Source organism: Lithobates pipiens, unplaced genomic scaffold (genome assembly GCF_037356315.1).
Source record: "Lithobates pipiens isolate NorthernLeopardFrog02 unplaced genomic scaffold, aLitPip1_a1.2 Scaffold_16, whole genome shotgun sequence".
In the NCBI taxonomy this organism is placed as follows: domain Eukaryota; kingdom Metazoa; phylum Chordata; class Amphibia; order Anura; family Ranidae; genus Lithobates; species Lithobates pipiens.
Genome location: NW_027507748.1, coordinates 405,414,611 through 405,427,534, shown reverse-complemented (window position 1 = coordinate 405,427,534; position 12,924 = coordinate 405,414,611). Strand labels below are relative to the sequence as shown.

At 43.7% G+C, this 12,924-nt stretch overlaps 1 protein-coding gene across 1 annotated transcript in view; it reads right to left on the bottom strand.

Moving 5' to 3' along the window:
• Positions 1-12,924, bottom strand: part of NUP88 (nucleoporin 88) — a 58,213-nt gene that overhangs the window by 28,815 nt on the left and 16,474 nt on the right. Inside the window, exons 4-6 of the mRNA XM_077482392.1 lie at positions 8,620-8,706; positions 7,885-8,055; positions 1,969-2,149 (exon numbers count right to left, since the gene is read on the bottom strand). Of these exons, the coding sequence (XP_077338518.1) occupies positions 1,969-2,149; positions 7,885-8,055; positions 8,620-8,706 (439 nt within the window). The remainder of the gene's footprint in view (positions 1-1,968; positions 2,150-7,884; positions 8,056-8,619; positions 8,707-12,924) is intronic.

Here is a 12,924-nt window from a genome sequence, read left to right as displayed (position 1 = left end):
AGGACAGACTTGTAAAAAAAAAAAAAAAAAAAAAAATGGTTTGCAGATCCTGTGGTTCTAGAGGAAACATAAAACAACTGAGGCACACAGGTAAGGCTAACAAATTTACAATCGTGGACTAATGCATTTCCTGTTTCAGGGAGGAGAAGCCTATTTGAGAAAAAAAATGCACTGGACTGCATGTGGTGTGAACTAACCCATAGTGTGATGAAAAGCACATGCCTTGTCAGCAGCCAGTTTGCTTTCATTTCACATACTCTGAGATAGGTTATCTTATTGGTGTTACTTACAGGTCAGCACTATTTTTCCCACTTTACTCAACCCTCCTCATCCCTTGCCCATTCACAGGATAACAATGCCAACTAGGTACCCCAAAAAACGAGGAGAGAGAACATAGGTCAGCTAAGACAGTTTGCTAAAAGTCTGGACACTTCAAAATGACTTTGGAATAGCATCAATTATTCTGCTGACCATTAGTTTGCAGATAACTAATGAACAGAGATCTGCTAAATCTGTAAATATCTAATTGAATGCCTTAACAGGAGATCTGGAAGATCAAAAGCAGAATGTCAGGAGTTATTTTAATGTCTTCTAAATTAAACAGCTAGAAAGCTTATAACTGTCCTCTGAGGGAATTGGGATTAACCCATTATAAAAAAAAAAAAAAAAAAAAAAAAAAAAAAAACCTTTCAGTTCTGTTACATGTGGTCTGCAGGGTAATTAAACCCATTAGGAGTAAATACCATGCCATAAAGTGTCTGATCCATCTTGTCCATTGACTAGACTCTGCTGAACCAGGAGTTTTATTCTTAAACCCTTTTTGTTTTGCGGTTGCATTATTGCCTTTTCCTTTGTAAAAGCTTTTTTCCCTGTAAATATTTCGGTTGCAGCCTTTTATAATTTCTTTTTTTTTTATTAAACGAGATTTCAACATCATTAAAATGGTCTCTACCACACCAAAACAGAACTTAAGTAATCTGTCTCAGAGGAGCGCTGCTTTAATGTAAATCCCTGGATACTCCTGCCTGTGGAGACATTGGGTATTACAGATATTTATTAAGAGTCATTATTGTGATCCTCGATATTTATGATAAATATCTGGTGGCAGTGGTTTATTTGGATTAAACACGGTTAATTGCTTAGTTATCGAAACCCAGTGACACTCAGTCTGCTGCTACTTGACTGTGGTCCTGCGAGAGTGTCATTGTCACACATCAGTGACAGTATAGTGGGAGTTTAGCCAGCCATGTATCACAAGTTGGTGAAGGTGGCCAAAGTCTGACGTTGCATCTGTCACACACACAAACTCATAGTTTTCTGCAAATTAATCAGTAGGTCTACACAGAAAGGCCCAAGCCTTACGTTCTTTGGATTAGGGAAGGAAAACTCCATGAAGTAGGTTGGCAAGCAGATTCTCAAGCAGACAACAAACCTCAGAAGGGGAAGATAAACAAAACCATCCACAACAACATGTGTCTTCAAACTATGGCCCTCCAGTTGTTCAGGAACTAAAATTCCCATCATGCCTAGTCATGTCTATGAATGTCAGAGTTTTACAATGCCTCATGGGATGTGTAGTTTCGCAACAGCTGGAGGGCCGTAGTTTGAGGATCCCTGCACAATAATAATCAGCACCAACAGTTGCCAGAGTCCAAACCTTCTGTAGCCGGCCGTATAACATGACTAACTGAATTCACAGATTGGACAAGGAGGAAAATCTTCAACTTTGGGGAGGATTGTATGTCTGTGAGCAATATGCAGTGTCTAGAGTTTCTGCGCTGGAATGAGCCCTTAATCCCAATTTTAACCACTTATATTGTGTTCACATGCATTCTTCCACGGGCAGATAGAAATTGAACGAGGCTCTAGATTAGCATTTTATTAAAGCACATAAACATCAAAAATGTATCTGATAAAGCAAATGACTTATGTAAATCAGAGATGAAGTTCTATGCATTTTTCACTTACTGTCTGCTCATCATCATCTTCTGCCTCTAGCACCACGCAGTGATATAAAAGCCCTGATTCAGTGGCGATGACAAGCATGCTAGGTAAACAGGGTAAGCAAAGCACTGCACAAGCATCATAGCCATAGTTATCCTCTGCAGCTGGGTGCATTGGAAGTGGGCCCAGGAGCTTACCAATACGTCTGCCATTAGAAAAGAAAGAAAAATAAAAAATAAATTAGAGTTACGCTTACCGGTAACGTCTTTTCCAGTAGTCTTTCAGGACAGCCACTAAGAGAGTCATCTCCTCTTCCTCTGGAAACACTGTGCCAGCCCATAAATTCTCACTTCCCCTGCCGGACCTCAGTTTATATCGAGATTACCTCCGGCCAGCTGGGGAGACAAGAACACATTAATAACATGCTGTCAAATATCATTATCCTGCTGCGTTCTGGTCCTTAATAAGACCCCCCCAATCTTCGGGTGGGTAACTAGGGCAGTCCTGAAAGACTACTGGAAAAGACGTTACCGGTAAGCGTAACTCTAATTTTCCCCAATCGTCTTTCAGGACAGCCACTATCAGAGAATAAACGAGCACTTACCAGCTAGGGTGGGACTACAGCTTGCAAAACCTTTCGCCCAAAGGCCTGCTCACCTGCCGACACCAGGTCCACTCTGTAGCGTTTTACGAAAGTGGAGTAGCTGGACCATGTTGCTGCCCGGCATATCTGTTCTGGCATTGCTTCCGCTCTCTTTCTGCCTGAGAGGCTGCCATAGCTCTGGTAGAGTGTGCTTTAATACCCACTTGGATTTCTTTCCCTGCAACTGAATAGGCCTGCTCGATGGCTACTCAGCCATCTAGCGATAGTGTGCCGGCACACCTTGCATCCCTTTCTGGCCCCAGAAAACAAAACAAATAAATAGTCTAGAGCTGACCAGGGCATTTAGAAGGTCAGATAGTGTAGGATACATCTCCTAACATCCAAACAATGACATTTAAATTCCTTCTCTCCTGAGGGATTGGGACAAAATGAGGGTAAGACTACTTCCTGGCTTCTATGAAAGCCAGATGCCACTTTCGGTACAAAGGCCGGATCGGTCTTTAAAACTATCCGGTCTGGGAAAATAACGCAAAAGGGTGATCTAACTGATATTGCCTCAATTTTGCTGACCCTCCCCTCCTGGCAGTTGTTACCGCTACCAGAAAAACCGTCTTTAAAGTAAGCTCCTTTAGTAAACATTCTTCTAAAGGCTCAAAGGGGGCTCCCGTTAAGCTTTGTAAAACTAAAGATAAATCCCACCTGGGAAAGGGCAGAGCCTGGATCGGTCTCGGTCTAGCCAGAGCCCTAAAGAATCTGACTACCCATGGGTTGGCAGATGGTTTTTCTAAATAAACACTGAGGGCTGACACTTGACCTAAACTAATGGATAAGCCCTTGTCTGCCCCGCACTGCAAAAATTCCAACACTGAGGAGGAGCTCCATACTGAGAAAGAGCTTCCTACGCACCATTTATTGAAACATAGCCAGACCTTCTCATAGATCTGGCGCGTTTCCTTTTTCCTACTGTCAAGGAGGGTGGAAACTAGCAACCCTTAGCTTTTAATATACCCTCTTCAGTAGACAGGCTGCTAACTTCCACTGGTGTACTTGTGGACAGAGGACTGGCCCCTGAGAGGAGATCCTCCCGAGGGGGTAAGAATAAGGGAGGTTCTACAGCCAACTGCTTTAGTATTGAGAACCATGCCCTCTTGGGCCAATGCGCTGCCACCAGAATCAGACGTGTTTTCCATTTTAAACTTTCTCAGAACTGCTGGCAACAATGCCGGAGGCGAGAAGGCATAGCACGTCCTGAAATGCTAATTCTGGTTCAAAGCATCCACCCCTAAGGCTCCCTCTCCTCAGGGAGAAAAAAATAAAAAAATATAAAAAAAAATAAAATAAAAAAAAATAAAAAAAAACACGGGGGTTTTTGCGTTTTTTCGTTGCTTTTGGACGTGAAAAGATCCACTTCCGGAGGCCCCCCATCTCTTTATGAGATTGAAGATCTCCTGGTTGAGGACCCAGTCACCCTCCCTCAGCCTATTTCAGCTGAGAAAGTCTGCTATCACATTCTTTTCTCCTCTCAGGAAAAATGCTGAGAGTGAAAGAGTGTAGGTCTCGACCCAGCTCACGATGTCTGTTGCTAAAGTCAACAGGGGTCCGCTTCTTGTGCCGCCCTACTTGTTTAAGTAGGCCACTGCCGACGAGTTTTCTGACTGCACCTGAATGTGTTGGCCCAGGAGTTCTTTTTTGAAAGACCCGAGGGCTAGTCCAACTGCCCTTAGTTCTTTACAATTGGACGACGAGACGGCTCTTCGTCTTCCCATGTGCCCTGAGCTAGAAGGGAACCCAGATGTGCCCCCCAGCCCCTGCCACTTGCATCTGTGGTGACTACACGAGAAACTGGGATGAGCCACAGATGTCCTTGTGACAGGTTTGTCACTTTCCTCCACCACCAGAGGGATTTCTTTTTTTACTTGGGGTGGAACATGTACTAGGGTGTCTAGAGCCTCTTGACTGTGGTCCCACACACCTAGAATGAAGGTCTGTAGAGGACAAAAGTGTAATCCCGCCCACTGCACTGCTGGGAGGGTAGATGTAAGTAGACCCAATACTGACATCAGAAACCTTATGGAAAACAGCTGGTTGCTCTGAAGAGAGGCCACCGCTCCGTCCAGCTTTTGCAGCTTCTCTACTGGTAGAAAAACTCTCAACAGTGTTAAGTCCAACAGGAATCGTGATCTGTTGCGAGGGGATCAGGTTGGACTTCTCCAAGTTCAGTAGCCACCCCAGGTCTGTAAGGACCCTTTTTGTTATGTCGAGATCCTTGGCTAACTGTATTGGGGACACTGAAAATAAGAGCAGGTCGTCCAGGTAGACTTATTGATATCCCCTGGAGTCGAAGAAAGGCCATTGCTTCTGACAGGACCTTGGTAAAAATACGGGGTTACAAGGATAGCGCGAAAGGCAGGGCCTGAAACTGAAGGTGTACCGTTTCTCCCCCTAGGTCTATAGCAAGGCGTAGAAACTTCTGCGAGCTAGAGACGTGTAAATACGTGTCCCTTAGGTCCAAAAGATACCATGAAACAGTTGCGGGGTAGTAGAGCCCTTACTTTAAAGACCGATTCCATACGGAATCTTTTGTAGGTCACTGACCTGTTCACAGGCTTTAAATTCAGAATTAATCTGAATATTCCTGAGGGTTTTTTTACTACAAAAATGTGAGAATAAAACCCCTTTCCCTCTTCCGCTTTTGTGACTGTGAATGACATCCTGATTTTCCTATTCCCCCCAGCGCTTCCAGCAAGACCTCGGCCTTTGCCATGCACCTGGGTAGATGCGCGACAAGGAATCTTTGTGGGGGCGGACTTGAGAATTCCAGGAGGTACCCCCTTATCACCCCTAGAATAAACTGATTGGGGGATATTGCCTCCCACTGTGGGAGGAAGGCCCCCAGTCTTCACCCCACTGTACTTGGAATGTCACTGGGTTTTACGGGGCTGGTCAGGAGGGCGAAAACTCGCAACTCCTCTGCCCCTGCCTTTTTGGGGCCAGGTTTTCTTTTTTCCCCCTCTGGTTTTGGGACTTCCCTGCGCCTTTTGCGGACGAAGACCCTTTGTTTGTATAGGGATTTTCCGCTTAAGAGGAAAGGATCTTTTCCTGTCCGCTGTGCGGTCTAAAACAGTCTCTAGCCCTGGGCCAAAAAGCAGGTCACCCGTCAAAGGTATCCCGCACAATTTGAAATTGGAGGCGTTATCCCCTGGCCAGGTCTTTAGCCAGAGGGAACTCCTGGCCGAAATTGGCTAGAGCCGCTGTTCTGCCCGACATGCAGACAGACTCTGCAGAGGCGTCTGCTATATAAGCGATACCTTGCAGCATTGTAGGGAAGAAAGACAGAATGTTTTCCTTATCTGTGCCTGCCTCAATATGTTGTTGGATCTGTGAGAGCTGGTGCTCTAAATTGCGAGCCACTACTGTATCTGCCATTTCTGGCTTTAAATTGCAGAGAGTCAATCCTTTTGTCCATGACATCTGCCAAGGCCCCCATATCTTCAAACGCCAGATCCATGTGTCTGGAGACCTGGAAGAAGGCAGCATCCAATTTGGGGCTTTTATTCCAAATGGATGCCAGGTCCTCTGAAAATGGGAATCTTCTCTTTAGGGATCTAGGGAAAAAAAAAAAAAAAAAAAAAAAAAAAGGGGGGGGGGGCCTTTCTTTCAGGATCTTGCCACTCCTTTTTAACTGTTTCCATTAATACCTCATGTGCCGGAAACACTCTTCTCTTTTTTTCCCCCAAACCCAAGTACGTTTGGTCATGAAGAGCCAGGGGTTTCTTTTAGAGCTATGCGTAGATTTAGTTTTTTCTGTAGCTTTCCAAAAAATAAGCAAATCCCAAAAAATTCAAACCAGGGGAAAAAAAAAAAACTGTCACTTCAAAGTTCAGGATACAACCCTGGGAGTGCACTAGACCCTTTTTAACATGCAGGAATCTGAGCCTCCCCCCCCCCGGCCACCCAGAGGGTCTGCCCCCCCACCCCCACTGATAGGAACCATACATGGGGGGGCAATCCTAGATAGAGAGTACCCCCCCTGGGTGCTCTTACCTTAGGAATGCTGGAGGTAGCGTCCATTGGTTGAGCATCAGCTTCCGACATGACTGAAGGTGGCTGCTTACTACCGAGTCTCAACGTTACTGACTCGTCTCCAGCTTGTGCCCGGCCCTCCTATCAGCTCTATGACCCAGAACCTGAAGTCGATTGTTTTTGGGTCAAGCGCTCGTTTCCAGCGGAAACGACGTTGCCCGTCGTTCGGCACGCTCGGTTCCAAAAATGCGCTATGTATCCGAACGGCTTGCCAGGTGCGCCCCTGTAGATGCGATAGGAGCTGAAGCCACAGTTGACTAGGAAGGGGTGGCAATACCTGGTGGGGTAAGTGAACTGAACATCTTGAACCAGTGATCCGAACGGCTTGAACCCACTTTCTCCCTAAGAGGCCCCTGCTTTTTTTAACAGGATTCTTGACAAAAAATGGCCACAGCCTCCCTGACTGACCGGCCTGGTCCCTGCACAGTGTCTCCCCGCCAGAGGAAACACTAATAACTGAGGTCCGGCAGGGGAAATGAGAATTTATGGGCTGGTGCAGGATTTCCACAGGAAGGGGAGGAGACTATCTCTCATAGTGGCTGTCCTGAAAGACAATTAGGGAAAAAAAACACATACATACATCAGCCTAGTTTGTTAGATTTACTATATCTGTACATCTGATTTTATTGCACCGAATTCTTAAAAAATATAAAATATATCTACTATCATTATTCAATAAAGCCCAACACCAGGAAATCTATCATTCTCTCTTGCATGGGGGTTATGCTTACACACTGCAAGGATTAGCTGCTTGTTTAGTCTAAGAAAGCGTAAAAAGCAATTTTACTTACCTAATCCTCCCCGTGGGAAACCGCAATCCAACATGCTCTAGTCTAGTGAGTGGTGGACTGGTTTCTCAAGGTCTTCACATTCATTCAATGCATAGCTATGAGGCATGAGGGAGAAGACACTGCAGGATTCAGTCTAGCAACATGGACAATCAGGTAAGTAAATCTACTTCCCATGACCCCTAGACCTAAAAAAGCAGTCAACCTTTGCAGAGCTTACACAGCCCCACGGCAAGGAAGATGTGACATGTTTCCTGGAGTTGAGCTTTAAATAGCTTACATTTATTAAACTTTTTTAAATAAAAATGTAAGCTGATATTTAACTTTTTTTTTTTGTAAAAAAAAAATAAAATAAAAAGAAAGAAAACAGATAACAGGGCCGAAAGTTGAATGACCATTAACAAAATGTAACTCATTTACAGGATACAATGTGTAAATGCAGCCGTGCAAGCCAAGTGATCTCACCCATTTTGCAGATTAATGTAAATAAGGAAAGTTTCTCCATTCTCATAGAGTATGTATAAAGGATATGCAGTCTCTTCTTTATTATGCAGTCTATGACCCTTAGAAAATGCAATTAAAGGACCAAAATCACATGCTACTGCAGTTTCTCCAAGAGATGCTCTGTAAGAACTCCTGAAAGTACAAGAAATCTTTATTAATAATACAAAAAATAAAAACACAGACACAGCAACCAATATGCTCACATTTGCATGTTTGTGACAGCCTAGAGACCCGGTGCTCAACACTGTGTGCAACCTACTGTGTCCTAGGCTGGGTGAACCAATTGATGGTGGAAAATTGCAGAGCTGCAGCGGGCCAATACACTGCCATTAACCACCAATGCTGTTTGGGTTATCAATACAGTTACCAATCACACCAATGCTCCTGGGTTACACTGCCTCCAATGAGGATCCATTTTGAATTGGCTGTCAAACTCGATGCAGTGCATGTGAACATTACTAATCTGAAGGGGGTGGGGGGTGGAGGAGATAAGGCACTTCAGACTTCTTAGAATTTTTAACCCTAACCAACACTGGCCTAGAGATAATGCACGTCACATACTCCCTAGCCACAAGTAATGGGAATTTTGCACTGATATGGTGGAGTCAAAAGGCAAGAACATAGCTTGTACACAATTTAGACAGGAGAGCCATGCAATACAAAACGCACCAATGTTATAATAATAGGTATACTGACCCAATATGGGAAAATGATGTGTCCTCTTCAGAGTTAGAAAGTGGAATAATTTTTATTGGTGTTAAATGATCACGAAGACTATAAATTCTAGAAGAAAAACAAAATGTAAGTTAGAGAAAAAAAAAAAAAAAAAAAAAGACAATCATAGTGATGTTTTGTCTGGCAGCCTAGGTACAGAGCCTCCTTAGCGCCTAAGCAGTCACTCAGAAATCCATCTCAGTTGATGAATAGCTGGATGGGTGGGCAGGGCTAGTTGTTGAAAACCACAACTCTACCACACCTGTATTGATTTAGATGGGGACAAGTGCTATGTGCACAGGATCCCCTATGAGGTTTTAATAAGCTGCCTCTTTCTTGGTAATGGATCTTTAAATGTAAACAGAGGAACTGAAGGAATCTGTATGTAGAACTGAGTTACTGAAAGAGTTACTGCCCCATTAGCTCTGAATGGATGTTCTTTATGCGGTGGTAATATAGCAAGTGTGTATTTACTGGCTCTTAAAGTGATACTAAAGCACACACCGTTTAATTTACAAAAAAAATAACAATGTATGTAAAAAAAGCCTTTAAAATACAGAGTAAAAATAAAAGGATTTTTGTAACAGCTTTCCTGTAAAATCCCTTTCTTTGATGTACATCAGGGGACACAGACCCATAGTAGTTGTTATGTGGGATATAGACCACTTTTAGGTGATGGACACTGGCACGCCCTAAGACAAAAACTGCACTCCCTATATAACCCCTTCCACTACTGGGAGTACCTCCATTTTGTAGCAAAGCAATACATGTGTATAACAAGAAGGGAGAGACCTCTGTGTTCCATGTTGTACTTCAAAGAAAAGGATTTTACAGGTAAACTGTTATAAAAATCCTATTTTCTTATCGTACATCACGGGACACAGAGCCATAGAAGTTACCATGTGAGATGTCCCATAGCAATGCCAACTGAAGGGAGGGAGACACAACAAAAGCAGGGCACTAAGACTAGAGGACTTATACTGCAGCACACTGCGCCCAAAGGAGATAGAATCTGGTAAACGTATGGACTGAAGACCAAGTTGCGGCCTTGCAGATCTGAGCCATGGAAGCTTGGTGATGCACTGGCCAAGAAGCACTAACAGCCCTGGTGGAGTGCGATTTAATATGAAAAGGAGGAATTTTCCTTCTTAAACCATAAGCTTGAACAATCACTTGACAAATCCATTTAGGAATAGAAGATTTTGACGCTAGCTGTCCTCTTGTAGGACTGTCTGGCAATACAAACAAAACATCCGTTTTACGAATACGAGCGGTCACTTTCAAATAGACCTTGACTGCTCTTTCCACATGAAGAGAATGTAGTGACTTTTCTTCCACAGAACGAGTTTCTGGAAATAATGAAGGCATCCTGGTTTACATGAAAACCCAACACTACCTTTGGTAGGAAATTAGTATGAGGCCCCAATACAACCTTATCCTTATAAATAATCAAATATGGCTCTTTACCAGAAAGAGCAGCCAGTTCTGATACTCTTCTTGCAGAAGATATGGCAACCAAGAAAATAATTTTCCTCTTCAAGAGGACCAAGGGAATATCTCGAATAGGCTCAAAAGGCTGTTTTTGTAAAACAGACAGGACTAAATTTAAGTCCCAAGGGTTCAGGGGTGACCTGAGGGATTAATCCGCGTTACCCCCTGAATAAAGTTAAACAGTTTGCACTTTTTTTTTTTTTTTTTTTATTCTCGTGGCTCCCTTTCCCTAAGAAGAGGGGAAGAAAAAAAACAGCACAGGGGGGTGTCTGGTGGGGAGAGGGAACCGCCCCCCCCCCCCCCCAGACTTACCGGAGTTATGCTGCTTGGCCGGAGGAAGAAGAAACTGCTGCTTCCTAGACACAACTTGGGCTTTCTGAGAAGCATGAGATGGTAAGTGCTCAATACAGCCCCCAGTGGTGACACATAGGTACGACAACACTTACTAAATTTAAAGATCATAAGAACATTTTTAAAATTTCTTACAAAACTCCACTTAACTTTCCCGCTGCAGGGTTTTCTGTGGTAAACCAACAGACCCAATATTCACCCTTCACGGTGGGTTCCATTAAACCTTCAGGAGCTGGGGATCAGAGGAAACTCACAATCCTGGACCTGTAATTAATAGGTTGGACCTATTTAATAGGTTAGACTTGATGGACTTGTGTCTTTTTTCAAACTCGCCTACTATGTAGTAGCACCACCGCCAGTAAAAACGTTATGGCCTTAATACCAAAAAGTACTGGATCTGGGTCCAGCTCTCTAAAAAGAGAAGCGTTACAGGCAAAACCTTGTTTCTTCGGATACCATTCAATTCGGCCAAAAAGACACTTTGAATGGATCCGGTTGCATGGCTAACCCCAGCAAGGATTGCTCCAGTGGAGCTCAGCACAGCACAGTACATCCTCACTCGTGACCAACACCTTAAACACTGGCAAAAAAAAAAAAAACAGGTACTCCCAGTAGTGGGAGGGGTTATACAGGGAGTGCACTTTTTGTCTTAGGGCATGCCAGTGTCCATCACCTAAAAGGTGGCCTATAACCCACATAATAACTACTATGGCTCTGTGTCCCGTGATGTACGATAAGAAATTTATCTAAATGGTGCCTATTTACTGCAGCGAGTGGTTGGGGAAGGCCCCCATAGTTTTGTTTGGAGAAACACCAGGGTGTTGTGGTGCAATGTCATGGTCAATATAATAATGTGTTTAACAAGCACTTGATAAGCTAGCCCATAACCATGATCTTGTTATAAAACAGGCCGATAATGAAGGTGGCGTGGTGATCCAAAATAGGTCCGATTATATAAAAGAAGCTGATAGACTTTTCTAACGCCACTACCTATTAAGATTTTTTTTTTGAAGACCCATTACAGACTTTTCAGCCTGAACTTAGAAATTCAAGTTAGTCTTTCCGGTAACTTGTTTTCCAGAAGTCTTTCAAGACAGCACCTGAGAGATAGAAGGTGTTTCACTTTCTCCAGAACTTTAAAAAGGGAGGCAACTCCCTACCACAAGTCAATTGTAGAAGAGAACCTCCGGACCCGGCTGGAACACATAAGCACATATGTTAGTCACAGTATAGTACATCAAAGTAATTGGGCGTGTGTTCGCTGTCCTGAAAGACTTCTGTAAAACAAGTTACCGGTAAGACCAACTTGCATTTTCCCAAGCAGTCTTTTAGGACAGCACCAGAGAGGATAAACAGGGACTTAACCCCTTAGAGCAGGACAACAGCCTGCAGGACCTTCCTGCCAAACACCTGATTGTTGGTAGATGTGAGATCCAGTCTAATGTTGTACAAAGGTGCAGAAACTTAACCACATTGCCGCCTTGCAAATTTGTTCAGGGGTGGCACCAGCTATTTCTGCCCAAGTGGCCGCAAGCGCTCTGGTTGTGTGTGCACTAATTCCATCTGGTGGAGACAACCCTGCATGCAAGTATGCTTCCAGCATTGATAATTTCAGCCATCTGGCTAATGAACCTTTTAGATGCTTGGCAACCTTCGTTGCCCAAAAAAATTTAAATACCGGACAAATAATGAGTCTGTACGTCCTTTGTAATTTCTAGATAGCGCAACAAAATCCTTTTGACGTCTAACGTATGAAAAAAACGCCTTCACCGATGGGTTAGCACAATGTCTTGTGAGTGATTATGTATTTTAGCTACCTTTGGTAAGAACTTTGGGTCTGTCCTAAAGAGAACTGGAAACACCGACAGGTAAGGTTCCCTAATTGACATAGCGAGTAGCTCACTGAACCTGCGTTCTGAGGTAATGGTGATTAGGAACATAGCTTTAAGAGTGAGTGATGCTTCCTCAGGTGTTCAAATGGACTCCTTGCTAGGGATTGAAGGACTACTGACCCACTTAGGGAAATTCCTGACCGATGCTAGCATTGATCTTGCAAGAGCTCTAAAAAAAAAATAAAAAAAAAAAAAAAAAAAAAAATATGGACTACCAGAGGTTCAGAAGCCACAGATCTTTCTAAGAACACTGCTAGCGCATTTATCTAGGTACTACTACTATCAAGGTACTACTACTACTACTACTACTACTACTACCACCACCACCACCAAGGTACTACCACCACCACCACCACCACCACCACGGTACTACTACTACCACCACCACGGTACTACTACTACCACCACCACGGTACTACTACTACCACCACCACGGTACTACTACTACCACCACCACCACGGTACTACTACTACTACTACTACTACTACCACCACCACGGTACTACTACTACTACTACTACTACCACCATCACGGTACTACTACTACCACCAT